General features: G+C 38.4%; 1 protein-coding gene across 10 annotated transcripts in view; it reads left to right on the top strand.

The window, feature by feature from the left end:
* Positions 1–21144, top strand: part of ClC-a (chloride channel protein 2) — a 194018-nt gene that overhangs the window by 96027 nt on the left and 76847 nt on the right. For 4 of the 10 annotated variants that reach the window (XM_073984507.1, XM_073984497.1, XM_073984428.1 and 1 more), the window contains exon 1: positions 5535–6565. The exons of the other annotated variants lie outside the window; for them this stretch is intronic. In XM_073984507.1, coding sequence (XP_073840608.1) covers positions 6248–6565 — 318 coding nt within the window. In that variant the 5' untranslated portion in view covers positions 5535–6247. Of the gene's footprint in view, positions 1–5534; positions 6566–21144 lie in introns of those variants that run through there. 10 annotated transcript variants of the gene reach the window in all.

Genomic DNA, 21144 nt, shown 5'->3' with positions numbered 1-21144 from the left:
TAAGTACCTATGGTCGGAGATTCAACCACCGTTGCCTCACAAAATTTATTTTCTAACCAATACGTTCGTAAGTTTTTCTAGAAAAAGCTTTTTTAAAAAATAGGGCCTAGGGGAGGTACCCCGCTCCCTCCGAAATTCAACAAAATATGTAGACTATTTTCACCAGGGTCATCCCGGTACATTCTCTGAAATTTTAGGAAATGGGTTCAGTAGTTTCCAAGGTATAACGTATTTAAAAAAGTGGATATGGCCCAGTCTTTAAGCCCCAAATAGGTACTTAGTTATAAAAGGCATGGGCCTTTAGGTCCCAAATAGGTACCTAGGGTGGGGGACACAGCAACAATTGCAAATTCATTTTCAAACCGATACGTTCGCAAGATTTACAAAAATAGCGTTTTTGAAAAATAGGGCCTTGTGGAGGTACCCCTCCGAAATTAAAAAAAATATATTGCCTATATTTACCATGAGTCCTCCCTGTACATTCTCTGAAATTTTCAGGAAATTCGGTTCAGCCGTTTTTGAGGCTTTACGAAACATACTAACATACACTCATTGTCTTTTATATGTATATAGGAAGAATATAATTTCTCTCTGTGTACAAAAAAAAAAATAATTTCTAGGCCTTTACGAACCTGTAATACACTTCCCCCTTTAATGTGAAACCTATCCTCTGTCGTCTACAATAACTGCAAAAATTCTTTTTTGTTGATAAATTTCGCACTTTGTTCCAAAAATAAACGGCGCCAAATCTGTTACGGTTAAGCCAATTAAATAAATCAACAATGGATTTGCTGTTTTTGTTGTTGTGATCTTGTTTTTGTTTATTGTTTTTTAATATCTTCTTTACAATATTTCCATTTTTAGAATACCTTTTTTCGTTAAACAATTATCATAACAATTAACAAACAAATATATTAAATAGCGCAGTAAATTATTATCAGTGTATTAGGATGGTTCAAACAGTTTTCATTGTAGAATTTGAAATGAAAGACAACTAAAAAATATCAGACAGAGAAGTGTTGCAGTGGTGGTACCTGAAGGAATAGACCGACATAGTCCATTTTGAAAGTGGATCTTATTTTGGGAGTAATTACTTTTCGCTAAATAGCACACCCTCCAGTCATTTCTGTTGGCCACCGTATAATTTTAAAGTTTTGGACCACTATGTGAGGAAGCATAGACTAACCCACAAAAAAAAAAAAAAAAAAAAAAAAAAAAAAACATAATATCACTGTAAACAGGACCACAAGGAGTAGCATCGGTATAATTTTCCAAAGGATCTTCGAACCTTCGACCTTAAACTGCACTTACACAAAAATGTTGAACTTTTGTGGGTACTGTGCCCTAAGGAGAAGACCAATATGAACCATTTGTGAAGTTGAACTACATTTGATCCAAAGTTTGGATAAAATCAGTTGCTTCGTTCAACAGATTTAACGCGTACCATTTTAGTGACATTTTTTTCTAATTTTTGGGTGCACATATCGGAAGGTTTGGACTGATGTTGCCCATTTTCCAATTTAAACTATACTTGGGCAAAATATTACGAATGCCGAATTTTGGATCAGAATAGGTTCATCCGTTCGAGAGTTATCGTGCGCTCCAGCTCCACTACACATGTTTTCATAGAGGTTTTTTACAGTTTTCGGAGCATTTGTTGCAAAAAGAAGCAAAACGATTCGACAGCAGGCCTTAAACTGCACTTTTCCGAAATTTTGTGTGGGTGGTACTCGAAGGAATGAACCTATATAGTCTATATTCAAACCTGATCTATGTCCCGTAGAGATATTACTTATTTACTTACTTAGCTGGCCCATTACAGAACATTTGTTCCATAGACCGAACTAAGAAAAGATCTCAAATTCTCTCTATTTGTTGCTTCGCACTCTGGAATACCGCGCCTTTTCATCTCTTCAACCACTTGTTTGCGCCATCTATTCCTTGGCCTGTCAATTCTGCGTGCACCGCCAACCGGTCCGTATTTATACGCCTTTTTAGCGGGTTAATCTTCGCTCATTCTTATGATATGGCCTAGCCAACGCAATCGCTGCCTCTCGATACGTTTAACTATAGTCATGTCTTTGTATAGCAGATACAGCTCGTGGTTCATATGACGTCGATATTCGCCATCAACGCAGATTGGTCCGTAGATCTTTCGAAGAATTTTTCTCTCAAACACGACAAGCACTGTCATGTCTGCTTGCGCAAGTACCCAGGCTTCGGAACCATACATCAGCACGGGTAGTATCAGTGTTTTGTAAAGCGTTATTTTTGTTTGACGAGTTGTGGCTTTGTTTTTAAAGTGCTTACTTAAGCCAAAGTGGCATCTGTTGACCAATACAATTCTTCTTTTTATTTCACAACTGATGTCGTTTGTTGTGTTTACGGCGGTGCCGAGGTATACGAAGTCTTTTACTACCTCAAAATGATAGGAACCAACTTCAACAGTTGGTCCGATCTCAATGGTCTCATTGCGCGTCGACACCATCAGCTTCGTCTTCTCGCCGTTTACCGCCAGACCCAATTTAGCAGATTCTCCTTCGACCTTCATAAAGTTATCGGTTACTTCTTTACTGATCGTCCCATGATGTCTATATCATCAGCATAAGCAAGTAACATGTGGCTATTGGTATAGATTGTTCCACTTCTTTTGACGTTTGCCTCTCGTATAACCTTTTCTAGCAGGATGTTGAAAAGATCACACGAAAGGCTGTCTCCTTGTCTAAAACCTCTTTTGGTACAAAACTCTTCGGAGAGGTTCTTTCCTATTTTAACTGAAGATCTTGTGTCAGTTAGAGTCATTTTACAAAGCTGAATGAGCTTTGCGGGGATACCAAATTCAGACATGGCTTGAATACCTTTGAACGTAGCGGGCTGTCGAAGGCTGCTTTATAATCGACAAAAAGGTGGTAGGTGTCGATCTGCATCTCTTGGGTCTTCTCCAGGTTTTGCCGCAGTGTAAATATCTGGTCAATGGTGTACTTGCCAGGTCTAAAGCCGCATTGGTATGGTCATTTATCTCGTTGACCATAGGCTTTAGTCGTTCGCACAATATCCCTGACAGGATCTTGTAGGCAATAGGGAGTAGACTTATGCCCCTATAGTTAGAGCATACAGTCTTATCTCCTTTCTTGTGGACGGGACACAGGATACTCAGGTTCCAATCGTCGGGTACTCGTTCTTCCTGCCAGATGGTGCTAACTAGCTGATGCATACACCTTATCAGCGTGTCGCCTCCGGTTTTAAACAGCTTGGCTGGTAGGCCATCAGCTCCTGCTGCCTTATTATTCTTCAGCCGGTTTATTGCTGTCTTTACCTCATCTTGGCTGGGCGGTATACATGCAATACCATCTTCTGGGATTGGGACTGTGGTATCTTCGTCGTCTTCGCTGCTATTGGATACCAACAGATTTGAAAAATGTTCTTTCCATATCCTGAGTACACTACCTGTATCAGTTACCAAATTACATTGCTGGTCTCTACAGGAGGATATGCCTGTACCAAAGCCATCAGTTTGATGCTTGACTCTTTGGTAGAATTTTCGGACTTCATTCTGGTCCCTGTACATCTCGATTTTTTCACACTCCCGCTTTTCCATCTCCCTCTTTTTTCTGCGGAAAAGACGTTTCTCCTCCCTCCTCTTCTCCCGATATCTCTCTCGTGAGCTACGCGTTGCTACGGATTGTAGAGTAGCCCTATATGCCGCATTTTTCTCCTCGGTAGCAACACGACACTCCCGGCCATACCATGGATTCCTTGGTGGAGGTCTCTGGTATCCAAGTACTGATTTTGCGGCTGTTTGCATGGAGTGGGCAATACTATGCCATTGCGCTGATATGTTATCAGGATGAGGAGTGCTTTGATTAAGCAATTGGGCTAGTTGAGTGGAATATGCTGTGGCTATCTGTTGTGATTGCAGCTTATCGATGTCTAACTTTCGTGTTGTATCTGTTCGTAATTTGTTTGCTACTTTTAACCGGGTGCGTACCTTTGCTGCAACAATGTAATGGGCCGAGTCTATGTTTACTCCTCGGAACGAACGCACATCCAACACGCTCGATGAATGTCATCCATCTATCACAACGTGATCAATTTGATTTATTGTTCTTTGATCTGTCGACAGCCATCATGAATATCGAGATGCTTAAATCTGGTACTGCTAACTACCATGTTTCTTGCAGCTGCAAAGTCTATCAGTCTCATACCATTGTCAGATATTTCGCTGTGGAGGCTGCCTTTCCCGACCGTTGGGCCAAAGATATTCTCCTTTCCAATTTTGGCATTAAAATCGCCTAAAATAATTTTAATGTCATGGGCAGGACAACGGTCGTATGTTTCTTCTAAGTGCTCGTAGAATATGTCTTTGGTCTGTTCGTCCTTGTCTTCAGTGGGAGCATGAGCGCAAATAAAGCTGATGTTGAAGAATATTGCTTTTAATCGAATTGCAGCGAGTCTTTCATTCACTGGGGTGAAGCTGGAGAGCAGATGTTTTAACCTCCGACCAACTACAAATCCGCAACCAAACTCATGCTTTGTGTAATGGCAGCTATAATACAGTGCGTCACCTTTAGGTGTTGTTGTGACGCCTTTCCCGTTCCTTCGTATTTCCTGTATGGCAGTAATGTCGCCCTTGCCAATGCGTAAACTGCACCGTCTCCATAAAATGTGCGAACATTCCAGGTGCAGATTCGCAGATCATGGTCCTTAAAACGTTTGCGGGGGTCGTCAACTTTAGAGGGATTTGTTTTTCTTTTCTTTTGTGTTTTCATAGTAGGCTGATTTTTCTAGGGAGGGTTACTAACCCGGCTCCCAAACCCAAGTTTTTAACGTTCTTATGGGTGAACGCGCGGCACATGTTAGCTCACTACCTTTAACGGGTGTTAAATGCAGCTCCCCAAGTGACACCACGGGGAGGTCCGTGTCCACTTGAGATGAGAGAGGGACCAAGATAAATCCTGGACTTTGCCATTTTAAAGACGGTCAGGACCGTTCCTTGGTATCTCTCATCCCCTACGTCACCTACTTTACAGGGTCGCTAATGATTATTTCAATGCGTTACAAGCGGAAAAACAAACTTATAATGGTGGAGGGTATAAAAAATAGTTCGATTGGTTAAATCAAAATTAAATGATAAATTCGTCATTGTATTACAATTCGATTTCGGTACACCCCATTGTATCTGCACAATAATAACAAGAAAGTGTTAACATTTTTCTGCTTATCATTATCTTAATTGACTATTGAAAATCAATTTATTAGCTCCATCGCCTTTTTAATGGTATTTACCGCAATTATTATACCCACCCGCGGCGTAGCTCCCTCTCAAATTTTTGCCATCCATCCATCCATCCATAAACCAAAGATCAAGATGATGCTTATGGCTGAGAAACTTTTTTTGAGTTTATACTCAATTGAATTTGGAATAAAAGAATTGGGGAAAGAAATTTCTTCGAGGGGCCGGAACACCGAACATCGAATGACGCCGAGCAAATACAATTAAGCTTGATTTAGTTAAATTGTAAGTAGAGCTCCTCAGTTGAGTCGGAAACGTTGAGCGGATTAAAAGATACACACGAGAACGAGAAAACGATATTCTTACATAAAATAAGAAGAAATTAAAAAGAAGAAATAAATTTAAAAAAAAATATTATTGTGAAGATTTTTCTCAATAAAATGTCCATTATTTGAAATGTGAAATTTGTTTGTTGTTGTTTGTGTTTTGTGAATATTATTACTCGACACGCCATTAAAAGTGACGCAAAGTTTCAATTAAAAGAAACGAATTAACCACCATCACCAACACCACCACCCAAAATCAACAAAATTGTCATCGTGTGGCGCTGGGCCATTTAAGAAGAACTGAACTTCATTTGCCTTCGTTAGCCTGTCTCTGGGTTCGTTCGCTTGTTTAATGGCTGTCAAAATTCTAAATTGACATCATTTTTATTCATCAAGCAAACAAAACCCGTCGATTTCATTGATGAAAATGTTTTGAAACATTACGGCGTGATCTGAAATTTATTGATTCGGTTAGTGTTGAGTCTAAATAAAAGCAACAATAACACAAAAAAAAAAAACGAGGTCGCAAAACAATTCAAGTGTCATTTCAACTACATACAAGAAGACGAAGAGCAAACTCCACCCCCTTCGCGTCCTCGTGCATTCACTTTCACTCACACGGCCATCACGAAACGTAATCGAAAATTAATTAAACGCCTCAACCTCGCAACCATACCAAACCACCACTATGGTCTACTTTCGCGACAAAGATCGTAATCGAGATCAAAATCATGTCGCTGTCGAACGCATCATTCACGACGAGGAGTTCGGTGAGGAAAATGTCGAATTGGTCGATTCGGAATGGGCCGACTTTGAGAAATTCATACGCGAGCTACGCCAACGACGTTCCAGTACCATTTCAATGGAGGAAGAGCTCAGACATGTACCCCGTCAGACACGTGTCAAATCGCAGGCATTTTATCCTTGCCCACCACCAGCTGAACACGGCCGCGATTCGGATTCATCTTCGGACGATGATGATCCCTTTGGATATATCGATACCCTAGTAAGCATTATAATCATATTTTTTGTTTTCTATTTGCATGTTTTAGCCTTAAGAACGTAAAGCAAAGGTTAGAGCTTAAGCTGTGTGAAAATTAGACAAATAATTTTGGAAATTTGAAATGTGGGCCCGAATAGAACACGTGCTTTTGGTAATTGTGATTATTGACAACTACAATGGTGTATTCAGTTTCGTCACGAGCTAGACTTCAAAGTGATTATAAAATTACATCATAAATATTGTCATCGTATTGCATATTCTAGAACAAGTCTAGTCCGAATTCATAAAAAATGTGTGGCACTGATCGCCGATAAACACTATTCTTTTATCCTGGTAATGACAGCAGAACACTATTACAAAATGGTGTATGTCCTTGCTAACATCGTGATTCAACTTTTGTCCTGCAGATGTCATAGTACTGATCTTTTATATAATAACTAGCAAATGCCCGCTACTTCGTATGCGGAAAGGAAACGAAATATATATAAACAATATTTAATACGGGAATGGTGAATACTGGAGATTCTGTTGTACTAAGACCTATTTTTATTACCAATATTTTTTCGATTGTAGTCAGAATTTAAAAAAAAAAAAAATTGCCGTATCGCATCCCTACACAGCTACCATATTATTTATTTCGAATTTCCAAAACTACGTATCATATTGCAAATTTCAGATTTGACTCCTGGTTTTACCCCTTCACTAACACAGCATTCTCTTCCAGTACGAATTTCCAAACACTAAACTTTATCTCACCCCTTCACAACAACAATCACGCACATTCACAATTCAAGGTTCTAGCTTTAGCGGTTTCGCCCAGAACCCGAATAGGTCCGTTAAATTTTCGGCCACGTTTTCGTATATCCCCATATAACGGTACCTCTCGACTTAGTGTATTTCTAAAAAGAACAAATGTATATTGTCCAATTTTCTTTAAATTTTGACCTTGAATACTCAGAGGATATAGAAGTTTAATTTAAATCTCCACTTCAATCCACATTTATTAGAAGAGATATTTTTAAGATCTTCTGCACATTTTCCAACCGAAATTCGGAATTTGTGGCATGAAAGGTTAGAAAACTTCTTTACAAAAAATTTTACTTAATGTGCACCGATATGTCAACCGTATATAACGAAAATTTTTTGAAGGCATTTCACGTTTTAAAATTTACATACCAAAGCGGTCAAAACAAAAAACATTTTTTGAAAAGATACTTCACGTTTGACTACTTAATTTCAGTACATTATTTAGAAACTCCTTGGCGTTAACATCAAATCAATGGGGCAATATTCAGTACAATTTTTCAAACTCAGAACTTTGCCTCAAACTTTAGAGCGATCTTCATAACAAATATTTTTCTATTTCGTATTTTTTGTACAAATAGCGTATTTTTAAATTATATAATCCCAGCTTTGTTCCTACACCCAACACCAAATTTAGTACCTTAACTATTTAAAATGGTTTTGGTATCAACATGTTACCCAACTTTTCCTACACATAGGTAAACGTTTCAAAAATTACTTCCTTATATTCAACATATATCCTAACTCCAAATCAGTTTTCCAGTTTTACCAGTTCCCCTGAAACCCATTTGAGGACTATTTAGTAGTTCTTGTATAAATAAGTACAAATTTTCAAAACCTCCTCCCTAACTCCACTCTAAACACCAATTGCTAATCTAATACCGAATTTCAAAATTCCAGTTCTACCCTTTACAAAATCACAAATTGTACAAAATTCTATACCATATAGCAAATACCAAAAGGTACCAAATTTTTTACCATTTAGCACTTTTCGTACACGATTTTCCAAAATGTACTTTCATATCTCAGCTCTATCCGTTCACCTAAACCCAAATTATAGCCAATGTAGTTCCATTTAGCACTTTTCCATAAGTACGAATTTCCAAAACTACCTCAATCCTACACTCCAACAATAATCTGTTCACGCAAATACAAATTATAACGAATTTCGTACCATTTAGTACTACTTCGTGCACATTAGTACGATTTTCCAAAGCTACCTCCATATCTCAATTCTATATTCCAACAGTAATCTTAATTCCAAATTTCAGGATTCCAGCTCTTCAAATCCAAATCATACTAAACTCACTACCATTTAGGACTTTTCGACCTTTGGTACATCTTTCTTACTCTTCATCAGTGACCCCCATTCCAAATTTCAGTATTCCGGCCCTATTCGTTAACCCATACCCAAATTGTACTATATTTAGTACCATTTAGTATTTTTCGTATAATTTCAATTCGAATTTCCAAAAACCTTTCTTTTTTACTCTCCATCAGTGACCTTCATTCCAAATTTCAAGATTCCAGCTCTATCCGTTCACCCAAACCCAAATAGTACTAAATTTACTACCATTTATTACTTTTCGTACACTTATAGTTCGATTTCCAAAAACCTTTCATTTTTACTCTTCATCAGTGATCCTCATTCCAAATTTCAGGATTCCAGCTCTATCCGTTCACCCAAATACAAATTGTACTAAATTTAGTACCATTTAGTACTTTTCGTGCACTTTTAGTTCTAATTTCTAAAAAACTTTCTTTGTTACTCTCCATCAGTGACCCTCATTACAAATTTCAGGACTCCAGCTCAATCCGTTCACCCATATCCAAATTGTACTAAATTTAGTACCATTTAGAACTTTTCGTGCACTTATAATTCGAATTTCCAAAAACCTTTCTTTCTTACTCTCCACCAGTGTTACTCTTCATCTGTGACCCTCATTCAAAATGTCTGTATTCCAGCTCAATCCGTTCACCCAAATCAAAATTGTACTAAATTTAGTACCATTTAGTACTTTTCATACCCTTGTAATTCGAATTTCCAAAAACCTTTCCTTTTTACTCTTCATCAGTGACCTTCATTCCAAATTTCAGGATTCCAGATATACTCGTTTACCCAAACCCAAATTGTACTAAATTTAGTACCATTTATTACTTTTCGTATACTTATAGTTCGAATTCCAAAAACCTTTCATTTTTACTCTTCATCAGTGATCCTCATTCCAAATTTCAGGATTCCAGCTATATCCGTTCACCCAAATCAAAATTTTACTAAATTTAGTACCATTTAGTACTTTTCGTGCACTTTTAGTTCTAATTTCTAAAAACCTTTCTTTGTTACTCTCCATCAGTGACCCTCATTACAAATTTCAGGATTCCGGCTCAATCCGTTCACCCAAATCCAAATTGTACTAAATTTAGTACCATTTAGAACTTTTCGTGCACTTATAATTCGAATTTCCAAAAACCTTTCTTTCTTACCCTCCACCAGTGTTACTCTTCGTCAGTGATCCTCATTCCAAATGTCTGTATTCCAGCTCAATCCGTTCACCCAAATCAAAATTGTACTAAATTTAGTACCATTTAGTACTTTCCGTACCCTTGTAATTCGAATTTCCAAAAACCTTTCCTTTTTACTCTTCATCAGTGACCTTCATTCCAAATTTCAGGATTCCAGCTCTACTCGTTCACCCAAACCCAAATTGTACTAAATTTAGTACCATTTATTACTTTTCGTATACTTATAGTTCGAATTTACAAAAACCATTCATTGTTACTCTTCATCAGTGACCCTCATTCCAAATGTCTGTATTCCAGCTCAATCCGTTCACCTAAATCAAAATTGTATTAAATTTAGTACCATTTAGTACTATTCGTGCACTTATAGTTCGAATTTCCAAAAACCTTTCTTTGTTACTCTCCACAAGTTACCCTAATTTCAAATTTCAGGATTCCAGCTCTATTCGTTCACACAAATCCAAATTGTACTAAATTTAGTACCATTTAGTACATTTCGTACCCTTGTAGTTCGAATTTCCAAAAACCCGTTGGTACATCTTTCTAGCTCTCCATCAGTTACCCTCAAATCCAAATTTCAGAATTCTAGCTCTTACCGTTTGCCTAATACAAAGGGTATCATATTTAGTACCTTTTAGTACTTTTCGTACACTTCTAGGTCGAATTTCCAAAAACCCAGCCTTATCTCACCCCTACACACCAACAGCAACCTACACCCAAAATTTCAACTTTCTAGCTTCAGCGGTTTCGTCTGGGCGCTGATGAATCAGTCAGTCAATCAGTCAGTCAGTCAGTCACTCACCTCACTACTCTTTTATATATATAGATGTGCTTCGCGTATCAAGGATGCTGTTGGAAAGGAAAATTTAAAACAGATTTCGTTTAAGTGCTCCCTGAGAATAGAATATTAAACATCCCATCTAGCTTTTAGGGTAAGTTTTAGGGACGCCTGACTGTAATTAATGGAGCCCTTGCTTCGGAGACCATAGGTCCATTGTGTTCATCCTGTAAGCAGAAGATAAAATATAGTATAAAGGAAATATAAATAGGACTTCAAAACGAAAGTCATCACTTGAAGCTACAAAGCGGTCAGAGCCAATCTAAGACTTCCCGAGAAATCTGGGCCCATATCTGATAGTTATGAGATAGAAGAGAACTCATTATCAGCTTTGTTTAATATTGGACACTGGCACAGTAGGCACCATGGTCTCTGTCTCCTCTTTATCCTCACATCCGATTAACACTATTTTTTTCTCATATGGTCTGAAATTTAGAAGCAAACAATTTTAGCCTTATAATGATTCAAAACAATTATAAAATGGTGTAAGTCCTTGCTAACATCATGATTAAACTTTTGTCCTGTAGATGTCATATCAATATGTTCTTGGCGTGTCGGTGATGCTGATGGAAAGGAATATTTAAGAACAAATTTTGTTAAATTTCTCCCTGAGAATGCATAGAAGGTTACTGTTCCATTTAGGCTTTAGGGTACAAAGATCCATTGTGTTCTACTTACAAGATTCGTTTTGCCATTCACGAATAGTCAGATGTCTTCAGAAGTTGTCGAGTTTGTTAATGAAGTAACACACTGGGGAAGGATGTACAGATTCATCAAATGGAATATTGGAAACTGTGATCACACACGTGCTAGCTGAACGACTCAGTGTCCCGGTATCCAATATAAAGAGCTTTCTCAATTGTAATATTGGGCGTCTGTATCTCGTACCCAACAGAAATTGATTTCATTATGTGGCCTTCCTAGCAGATCTCCACATATCTTAACATCCTTAGGTTTGATAAAGCAAAATTTGAGTGCCCAGAGTGCCGCCTGGCCGTCGAAAAACACCACTACCGGCCTATCAGAGCCGCTTACATCGATTGGTATCAGGGCCTTTAAAATATCTAGAATTTCCGATTGTAAGACTGCACATATATGATTTAACATATTCCAGCAAAAAAAGTCCTCCCAAAATAATGGGTTTTTATAGTACTTTTTGGTAGTCGTAACTACTTATAAAACCCCCTGGTTGGTTGGTTTACGTGGTGGCTCATAGCCTCAATTAGTATTTTAAAATATACCGTTTTGAAAACCACACCACTCGGGTAGAGATTGTTATACCGTTATAGTATGTTGGTAAATTATATCCAGCCTGATAAATTGAGAAACCTTGGAAGGTCTCCCAGACCTAGTTCGGTTGTCTTAACAAGATCGTGTAGGAACGGTCGTCCTAGACTTTTCAATCTTCTTTGCAATTGTGCAGGGCAGGAGCAGAGGAGGTGTTCAACCGTTTCTTCTTCTTCTTCGTTTCGGCAGTTGCGACAGTAGTCATTGTGTGGAATATGTAAGCGCTTTGCATGGTTACCAATGGCCCAGTGACCGGTAAGCACCGCAATTAGTCTTGCCAGGTTTCGTCGATTTTGGCTAATCAGGAACTTTGTACGTTTAATGTTGTAGTGTGGCCATATAGATTTTGATATTTTACAAGTTTCAGTCTTGTCCCATCTGATCTCTGCTTGTGAAAGATAGTATTTGAAGATATCCCCTTTAACTACTCCCATTGGTGTTGCGACTGACGCCCTTGGATGTTCGTTAGAGGCAGATCCCGCTCTAGCTAGTTCGTCTGCTTTTTCGTTACCAACAAGACCCTTATGACCTGGGATCCAAGTGAGAACTATTCTGGTCAGACGCCCTAGCTTAGCAAGTTCTTCTTTACATTCCTTCACGAACTTTGATGTGACAATGTTTGAATTCAATGCTAGGAGCGCCGCTTGACTGTCGACAAAAATTCCTATTGAGTTTGGTGAGCGGTATTGTAGAAGTATATTACAAGCTTCCTTTATAGCCAGTTGGTCCGCCTGAAAAACACTGCAATCTTCAGGTGGCTTTGTGGATGTAGATATGTCTGCTTCTTCCGAGTAGACACCAGAGCCGACTCCACAATTCATCTTAGAGCCGTCCGTGTATACATTGATGTCGTACCCCGTCAGTGGAGTTCTATTTTTCCATTCTTTCCTGCTTGGAAATTGAACTTTAAAAGGCTGATCAAAAGTTATTGCAGGTGTGTAGTAATCAGCATTAGTTGCTATTTTTCCCGGTAGTTTGAGAAGCACGCAGGCATGTCCGTAAACTACATATCTCCACGTTCCTAGAGCATGTAGCCTTGCAGGCCGCAGTTGCTTTGATGTGTAGATCTATTGGCAGTATATGCATCATTGTATTGAGGGCTTCAGCCGGACAAGTTCTCATTGCCCCTGTCACCCCGATGCTTGCCGATCTTTGTATGCTGTATAGTTTTCTCTGAATTGTTTTCTTTCCCACTGTTGGCCACCAAACTAGTGCTCCATATGTGAGTATTGGTCTTATTATGCACCATTTTGGGTTTGAGGCCCCAGCGGCTCCCAAACATTTTGCGACATGTGTAGTATGCAACGGTTGCTTTATGAGCACGATGTTCCATGTTACGTTTCCATGACAGTTTTGAATCTAGGATAACGCCTAGGTATTTGGCGTGATCTGATAGAGGTATTTCTTGACCTCGTAGTCGTGGAAGATTGGTGATTGCATATTTGGTTTTTGTAGTAAATAGCATCATCTCAGTTTTCCCTGGATTCACCCCCAGGCCACTTCTTGTGGCCAAGGAATCCAGTGATTTCACGGATGGAAATAAACCAGAGACGAGCATTACCACATCGTCCGCATAAGCAACCACCTTAATCCCCATATGGTCAAGTTTGCTTAGGATTTCATTAATCACAAGGAGCCAAAGCACTTGCCAGATCACCCCTCCCTGTGGAGTTCCTCGATTTACGTGCTTCGACAGCATGCTTTTTCCCAGTGTGGCATTAATGACTCTACTCTGCAGCATGGTGGTTATCCAACCACTGATGAATGGTTCCACGCCGAAGTTATATAGAGCTTGTTCTTTTGCTGAGGTGCTAACGTTGTTGAAAGCACCTTCTATATCCAAAAAGGCGGCTAAGGTGTATTGTATGTGCTCCAAGGACATCTCAATAGTCCTAACGACTTCATGTAGGGCTGGGTCTGTCGAGCGTCCTTTAAGGTAAGCGTGTTGACTTGAAGATATGTTATTTGAGTTCTCCATCTTTTCTCATCGATGGGTCTAAAGTCTTTAGCATTTTCGGAACTACGTTTTCCAGCTTTGGGTGTGAAAACAACATTTACCTGTCTCCAACTCGTAGCGACGTAGTTTAGGAATAGACATCTACTCTAGATGTGTACTAACCAAGGGTTAATTATGCTCTCCGCGCTTTGAAGCATTTTTGGTATAATACCATCTGGACCCGGAGATTTGTAGGGAGAGATATTGTTAATTGCCCATGTGACTTTACTCGGACTTATTATCTTTTCGGCTTCAATGTTTTCTTTATTTATAGCTGTATTGGTTTGCTCTTCTATGGTTCTATCCTTGCAACCGGGGAAGTGCGTTGTAAGAAGGATTTCAAGAGATTTGGCCGAGTTTACTGACCAGGTACCGTTATTTCTCTTTATGTAGGTGGGATTTGAGTGACTCTTTGCCATAACTTTGCTTAGTCTGGCTGTATCTTTGGTGCTATCTAGAGATCCACAGAATTCAATCTAGGATTGCTTTTTTGCCTTGGCTATTGCTTTTTTATATTCCTTAAGCTTATCCTTATATGGCTGCCGGGATCCGCTTTGGTAGCTGACGTTGAATGCTTTTCGTGATTGTTTTCTAAGCTTTGAGAGCTCGTACGTCCACCATGGTGGATAATGTTTCTTTGAGCACGTCAATGGGCATCAGAGGTCCGCAAAATGCCACTCGCTTTTAATGCATATTCGCGATTTCGTGCTTTTTTCATTGCTTGCTATTGCCATCTCTGTTTAATGCTATTGCTTGCTTTGCCTTTACTTTCATGAGTGTGTGCCAATTGCACACACACAACACACTACAAGAGCTCGTTGCCTTTTTTTGCACGCTGCCTTCGAAAAAGCACGTTGCATTACAAAAAGCAGTAGATATTTCTGGTCAAATTTACATGTTAATAAACATAAAAAAATTAATGTTGAGACAATAAAAACAATTACTAGTTTAGTTTATCCTATTATTAAAGAAACTCAAAGAAAAAGCGAAATTTGGCAAATGTATTCATTTATTCAAACAGAAGATGGTACGATACTGTGTGGTGGTATGCAGTATTGTGCATACTGCATTTGCTAATCGTGTGAATACAAATGTAAAAGCAAGCAAGCATGCACTAAAGCAGTGAATCATTTTTTGGGGTGAATCTGCTTTTTGCATATTCATATTTTTTATATGCAAGGCACTGCACTATTCGCTTTTGGGAAAAGGCAATAGAGTGTGCCTTTTATATGCATTTTGCGGACCTCTGATGGGCATGAGACTTTAAAAGTTTTAACTATGGATTTCTCTAGAATGGATACAGCCTTTTCTATATCTGTTGTGGTTTCATCTGCATGTGGAATATTTGGAAGTTTGTCTTTCAGAACCCTTTTGAACTTTTCCCAGTTCGTTCTTCTGGGATTGCGAAAACATTTAGTGGGTGTTGCCTTTTCAGATATGTTGAATAGTATCCAATTGTGATCTGAGAAGGACCTCTTATCGGATACTATCCAGTTATCTATTTCAATTCGTCTTCTGTCTGATACTAGCGTGAGATCGATGACCTCCTGCCACCCCCTAAAGTTCTCCGAGCTTGGAAATACAAAAGTTGGGTTAGTTCCACTGTTGCATATTGTGATGTTGTTATCGTCGCAGCCAATGATTATAGTGTCGTGTGGTAGAACGGCCCCCTACTAACCGATTATTTTAACAAGGGCATATCGCACTGAATAACTAGTTATTCTATGACCAATATAACCACTAGAATAACTAGTTATTTTATGGCCACTGGAAGTTGAAAACTAAGCTATAATTTTTTTTCTATTTTTCGAATAGTTGATGTGGAATTTGTTTTCAATTTCAACACACTTCATATTTTTTATTTCGTCATCTGCTGGATTTGAACACACGAACTTCTGCTTTCTAGCCTAACATACTACACACTCGGCCACGCGTACGAACATTAAGGGTTGTTTGAATGCGTACATGTGTTTACATGTGCACCAGCAACTGTTCGTTGTTTCTTTTTTTAAAAAAAAGTAGCCGGCCGACGGTTAGCGTTGAACACACAACCCTCGGATTTTTAGTCGGACACACAAGCTCTGTGCTACCGTACTCATTACATAGTAAGGGGTATTATAAGTAGTTATTTTTGTATACATTACTTTGTAATGGGTTACATAATGACTAACGGATCCGAATTTTTGCTGGGATATAATCGTTTAGCATGGAGCTTTTCGCAAAAATGTCCGGCCCCAGTGCAATCTTTATTCCGTATAGATGGTCAAGCTTTGTGGAAGTGTGTCTTCCATGACCGCTGATCTCAGATCTCAGGATAGAAGTGTGTCCAAAATGCGACTCGCCTCAACATATTTTTCTCCCTGAGTTTATCAGCTCCAATGCCTTTAAAATATGTATCTTATATCTTTATTCCTGGTAGACACATTCCGCCCACATGAGTTATTTTTGAAATACGGTCTCTCGACCTTTCTCTTGGATTTTTGATGTACGTGCTCAGATAACAGAGTTACAGCCTAATATGTACAGAAATTTCACAGTTGTAATTGTGTGTATAGTAACCATAACCACGCTAGAGTTCGCAGTTATAGTTTAATACTTGGAGGACGGAACAGATGTAATTTAACGTATATGATCCCCTGACATCGATCGTCTATCAAAAAAGTCTGGCCCCGTTGCCCTCTTCCATTTTGGATCCATCCGTGCAGATTGATTGCTAACTTTTTATACCCTCAGCATTTATGCTAACGAGGGTATATACACTTTCATACTGGCAAAATGTGCCTCATCGAAATAATGGTTTTAGACCCCAAGAATTTTGGGACGAAATCCGTTTCAGACAATTTGGAGTTAATTTAGGCATGTCCGTCCGTCCAAAATTTGGCTTTCGTAATATTTTGTTCAAATATAGTTTAAGTTCGAAGATGGGTTGTATCGATCCACTCCTTCCGGTACCTCCACCACAAAAGTTCGAAAATGTTCGGACAATTTGTGCGCACGATAACTCTTGAAGGTAGTAACTGATTTGGTCCTTGAAATTTCGTGAAATTTCTACCAGACTTAGATGAGGTTCCAATATGGACTCAATCGGTCCACTCCTTCGGGTACCTAACACACAAAATTTCGGAAAAGTTCAGTTTAGGACCTGCTCTCGAATCGCTTTGAGTTTTGTTGTAACAACTTGTATTCACCTCCTCCCATACGGCGGTATAAGTTCCATCTGGGGCAAGTCCATACTTTCTGAGCAAATAGCCTGAAAGGTGCAAAAAAAACCCTATGACACCGTGTGTAGTGGTTGGAGGGAAAGATAACTCACGAGCGGATCTGCCGATTCGGTCCAAAATGTGGTCCTCGTAATATTTTGTCCAAACTTAGTTAAAGTTAGAAGATAAGCCATATCGGTCCACACCTTTAGGTACCTCCCCCACAAAGGTTCAACAATTTTCGGAAAAATTGTGCGCACGATAACTCTTGAAGGGAGTGACCGATTTGGTACATACAGATATAGATCAAGATCGAATATGGACTCTATTTGTCCACTCCTCCATGTACCTCCCACACAAAATTTCGAATAAGTTAACTTTAAGACCTGCTTTCGAATCACTTTGATTTTTGTTGAAGCAACTTGCATTCTCTGCCTCATTAACGACGGAAAAAGTTTCGTCAGGGGCAAGTCCATACTTCTTGAGAAAAAACCCAAAAGGTGTAAAAAACCCCTATGACACCATATGTAGTGGCTGGAGAGCACGATAACCTTCGAACTGATCAACCGATTTGGTCCAAAATTTGACCTTCGTCATATTTTGTCCAAACTTAGTTTCAGTTCGAAGATGGGCAATACAGTTCCACAACTTCCGGTACTTTACGATATCTCTTGGACGCGGCAACCAATTTGGTCCAAACTTTGGATCTCCTAATATTTTGTCCAATTACAGTTTAATTTTGAAAATGGCCCATATAGTTCTTCTCCTTAGGATGTCTCCCCCACAAAAGTTCAACATTTTTATTTAAGTGCAGTTCAGGATCTGTTCGAAGATCCTTTGAACAATTATACCGATGCTACTCTTTGTGCTCCTTTTTACAGCGATATTATGTTTTTCCTGGGCAAGTCCATGCTTCCTGTCATACTGGTTCAAAACTTTTAAGTTATACGGTGACCACCTGAGATGACTCCTAAAAGAAGATCTACTTCCAAAATGGAGTATGTCGATCCTTTTTTCAGGTACCTCCTCCACATTATTAGCGAGCTTTAGTTCATAAGTCCAAAAAGGTCACATTATCTGAAACCTCTCTTATGCATAATTATTGGGGAAACGGATTTTGGTTGATGAAGGTTTGAACTTGCACAGGCTGAGGGTATATCTCTGTCGGAAAAGCCGACTGATACTTTATCACTTGTTGAAAATGATTTTCCATGCATGCTGCCTCCTTTTGGAGGACAGAAGTGTGTCCAAAACGCAACTCGCCTCACACTTCATCTCTTCTGAGACCAAAACGCTGCGATATTTTCAACTAGAATATTAAAATGTGATATGTTCAACATTTAGCGCAATCTGCACTGACAGCTGCGCTTTAGTCAGCAATTTCGTTTCCTTCTCATTTGTAAGACATCGATATATTATTGCAGTAAGCTGTGATTATTCCTACTCCCATTTTAAGGTCGGACTTCTTCAAGTGGTTCTGCATGTGGAGAAAATTGTTCAGATTGTCTTGGAAACCTTGTATCGTGATTTCAATAAACCTTAGTGGCAGTTGGCCATAAATTGATGCCGCGTTGCACTTCGGTGAGCATAATGTTACAATCAATATCTCGGTGAAGCCATCATTGTGTAATAGGAATTGTTAAAATGCAGTGATAATGGAGTGCAACTTTCAGTAGACACGCTCTTGTAAAAATCATGATTGAAAATGCATAATTTGATGCACATCCATATCACTTGTACATATGATTTAACTGCATCTTTGGAGGCAAACTTTTTTGCTGGGTAGTCTGCAAGCTTATCATTGACACCCCATTATAGATGTATACAAATTTAGGGCTTGCGATTTGTAAATTTTCTTGGGTTGTAATGTCTAGTGTGTTTTGCGATATAACACAGTAACGAAGTCTTCACAACAATTCAAAATAATATTCCGACCCCCCTGAGTGTATTTACCACGTGCCTTATCGTTTGTTTGGTACGTTTTACCACTTGCCTTTTCTTCATTCTTTCTTTTGTTATTCGTAAAATATTGTTTATTGGGGTTGTGGTGTAGTGTTAAAGGAGAAAGGGGTACCAACGATATCATCCATAAATAAATTTGTTTATATTTCAATTAACGGCGTTCAAACACTAAACGATACACCTACCTCTATAGCCACCGCTACACCAATCTCTACACCTATCCCCATTCAAATTATTGCTGAATTTGCATGTGGTCCACACAGGCATCCAAGCTGTGTGTTGTTGTCGTGTTAATGATAACCGGCATATTTCGTTTTCTCTCGCCACCTCTATTCTCCTGTCACCCATATACCGGCTTATAATCTAAGTAGAATCTTGTTTTTTTCTGCTAAATTCATTTAAGAAAAATGAATTCAATTTAAATCTTGTTGCAAGTGCTGTTTTTTTTTTACTATTTTCATGAAGATGCCTACGTTGTCGATATTGTTGTGGTGATAAGTCAGAGTGGGTATTAGGGTTGTCAATTGTGGATTTAATGAAACACAACGTTTTTGGGAATTAATAAAAGTATTCTCTCAAACACTCTGATATTTCTCATGAAATATTTAAGTTTCTGGGATAAGAGTTTAGGAGGCAAAATATAAGTCTTAAATTGCCTACCATATTCCCAAATCCCCAAAAAAAACCTGACCAATTATTCGATGGAAAATATTTTCCGGATAAAAGTTTAGGAAGCAAAATATAAGTCTAAAAATTCCGACTAAATTCCAAAATCGCAAAAAACTGACCAATTTTTTAATGGAAAATGTTTCCTTCTGAAATATTTCAGTTTCCGGGATAAAAGTGTAGGAGGCAAAATATAAGTCTAACAATTCCGACCAAATTCCCAAAAAAAGCTGACCAATTTTTGGATGGAAAATGTTTCCTTCTGAAATATTTCAGTTTCCGGGATAAGAGTTTGGGAAGCAATATATGAGTCTAAAAATTCCGACAAGATTCCCAAAGCCCAAAAAAAAAATTCTGACCAATTTTTATTAGGCAGCAAAATATAAGCCTACAAATTCCGACCAAATTCCCGAATCCCAAAAAATCTGACCAATTTCTCTATGGAAAATGTTTCCTCCCGAAATATTTCAGTTTCCGGGAGGAGGCAAAATATAAGTCTAAAAATTACGACCAAATTTCCAAATCTCCAAAAAAATCTGACCAATTTTTCGATGGAAAATGTTTCCTCCTGAAATATTTCAGTTTCTGGGAAAAGAGTTTAGGAAGCAAAATATAAGTCTAAAATTTCCTACCATATTTCCAAATCCCAAAAAAAATGGAAAATGTTTTCGGGATAAAAGTTTAGAAAAGAAAATATAAGTCTAAAAATTCCGACCAAATTCCAAAATCGCAAAAAACTGACACATTTTTGATGGAAAATTTTCCTCCTAACATATTTCAGTTTCCGGGATAAGAGTTTAGGAGGCAAAATATAAGTCTAAAAATTCCGACCAAATTCCCAAAAAGAAGCTGACCAATTTTTGGATGGAAAATGTTTCCTTCTGAAATAATTCAGTTTCCGGGATAAGAGTTTGGGAGGCAATATATGAGTATAAAAATTACGACCAGATTTCCACATCCCAAAAAAAAATCTGACCTATTTTTTGATGGAATATGTTATTTTCTCCTGGAATATTTCAGTTTCCCGGATAAGAGCGGCAAAATATAAGTCTGAAAATTCCGACCAAATCGCAAAAAAATTGAACAATTTTTTGATGAAAAATGTTTCTTGCTGAAATATTTCTTTTTTCTTGGATAAGAGTTTAGGAGGCAAAATATGAGTCTAAAAATCCCGACCAAATCCCCAAAACAAAATTTGTCCAATTTCTCGATGAAAAATGTTTCTTCATCAAATATTTCAGTTTCCGGAACAAGAGTTTAGGAGGCAAGCTATAAGTCCAAAAATTTCGAGCAAATTCCTCCTGAAATA

This window comes from Musca autumnalis, unplaced genomic scaffold (assembly GCF_047663935.1).
Source record: "Musca autumnalis isolate F117 unplaced genomic scaffold, ASM4766393v1 scaffold_1, whole genome shotgun sequence".
NCBI lineage: Eukaryota > Metazoa > Arthropoda > Insecta > Diptera > Muscidae > Musca > Musca autumnalis.
Note: the sequence above shows the minus strand (reverse complement) of the source record. Positions and strands in the feature narration are given on the sequence as shown.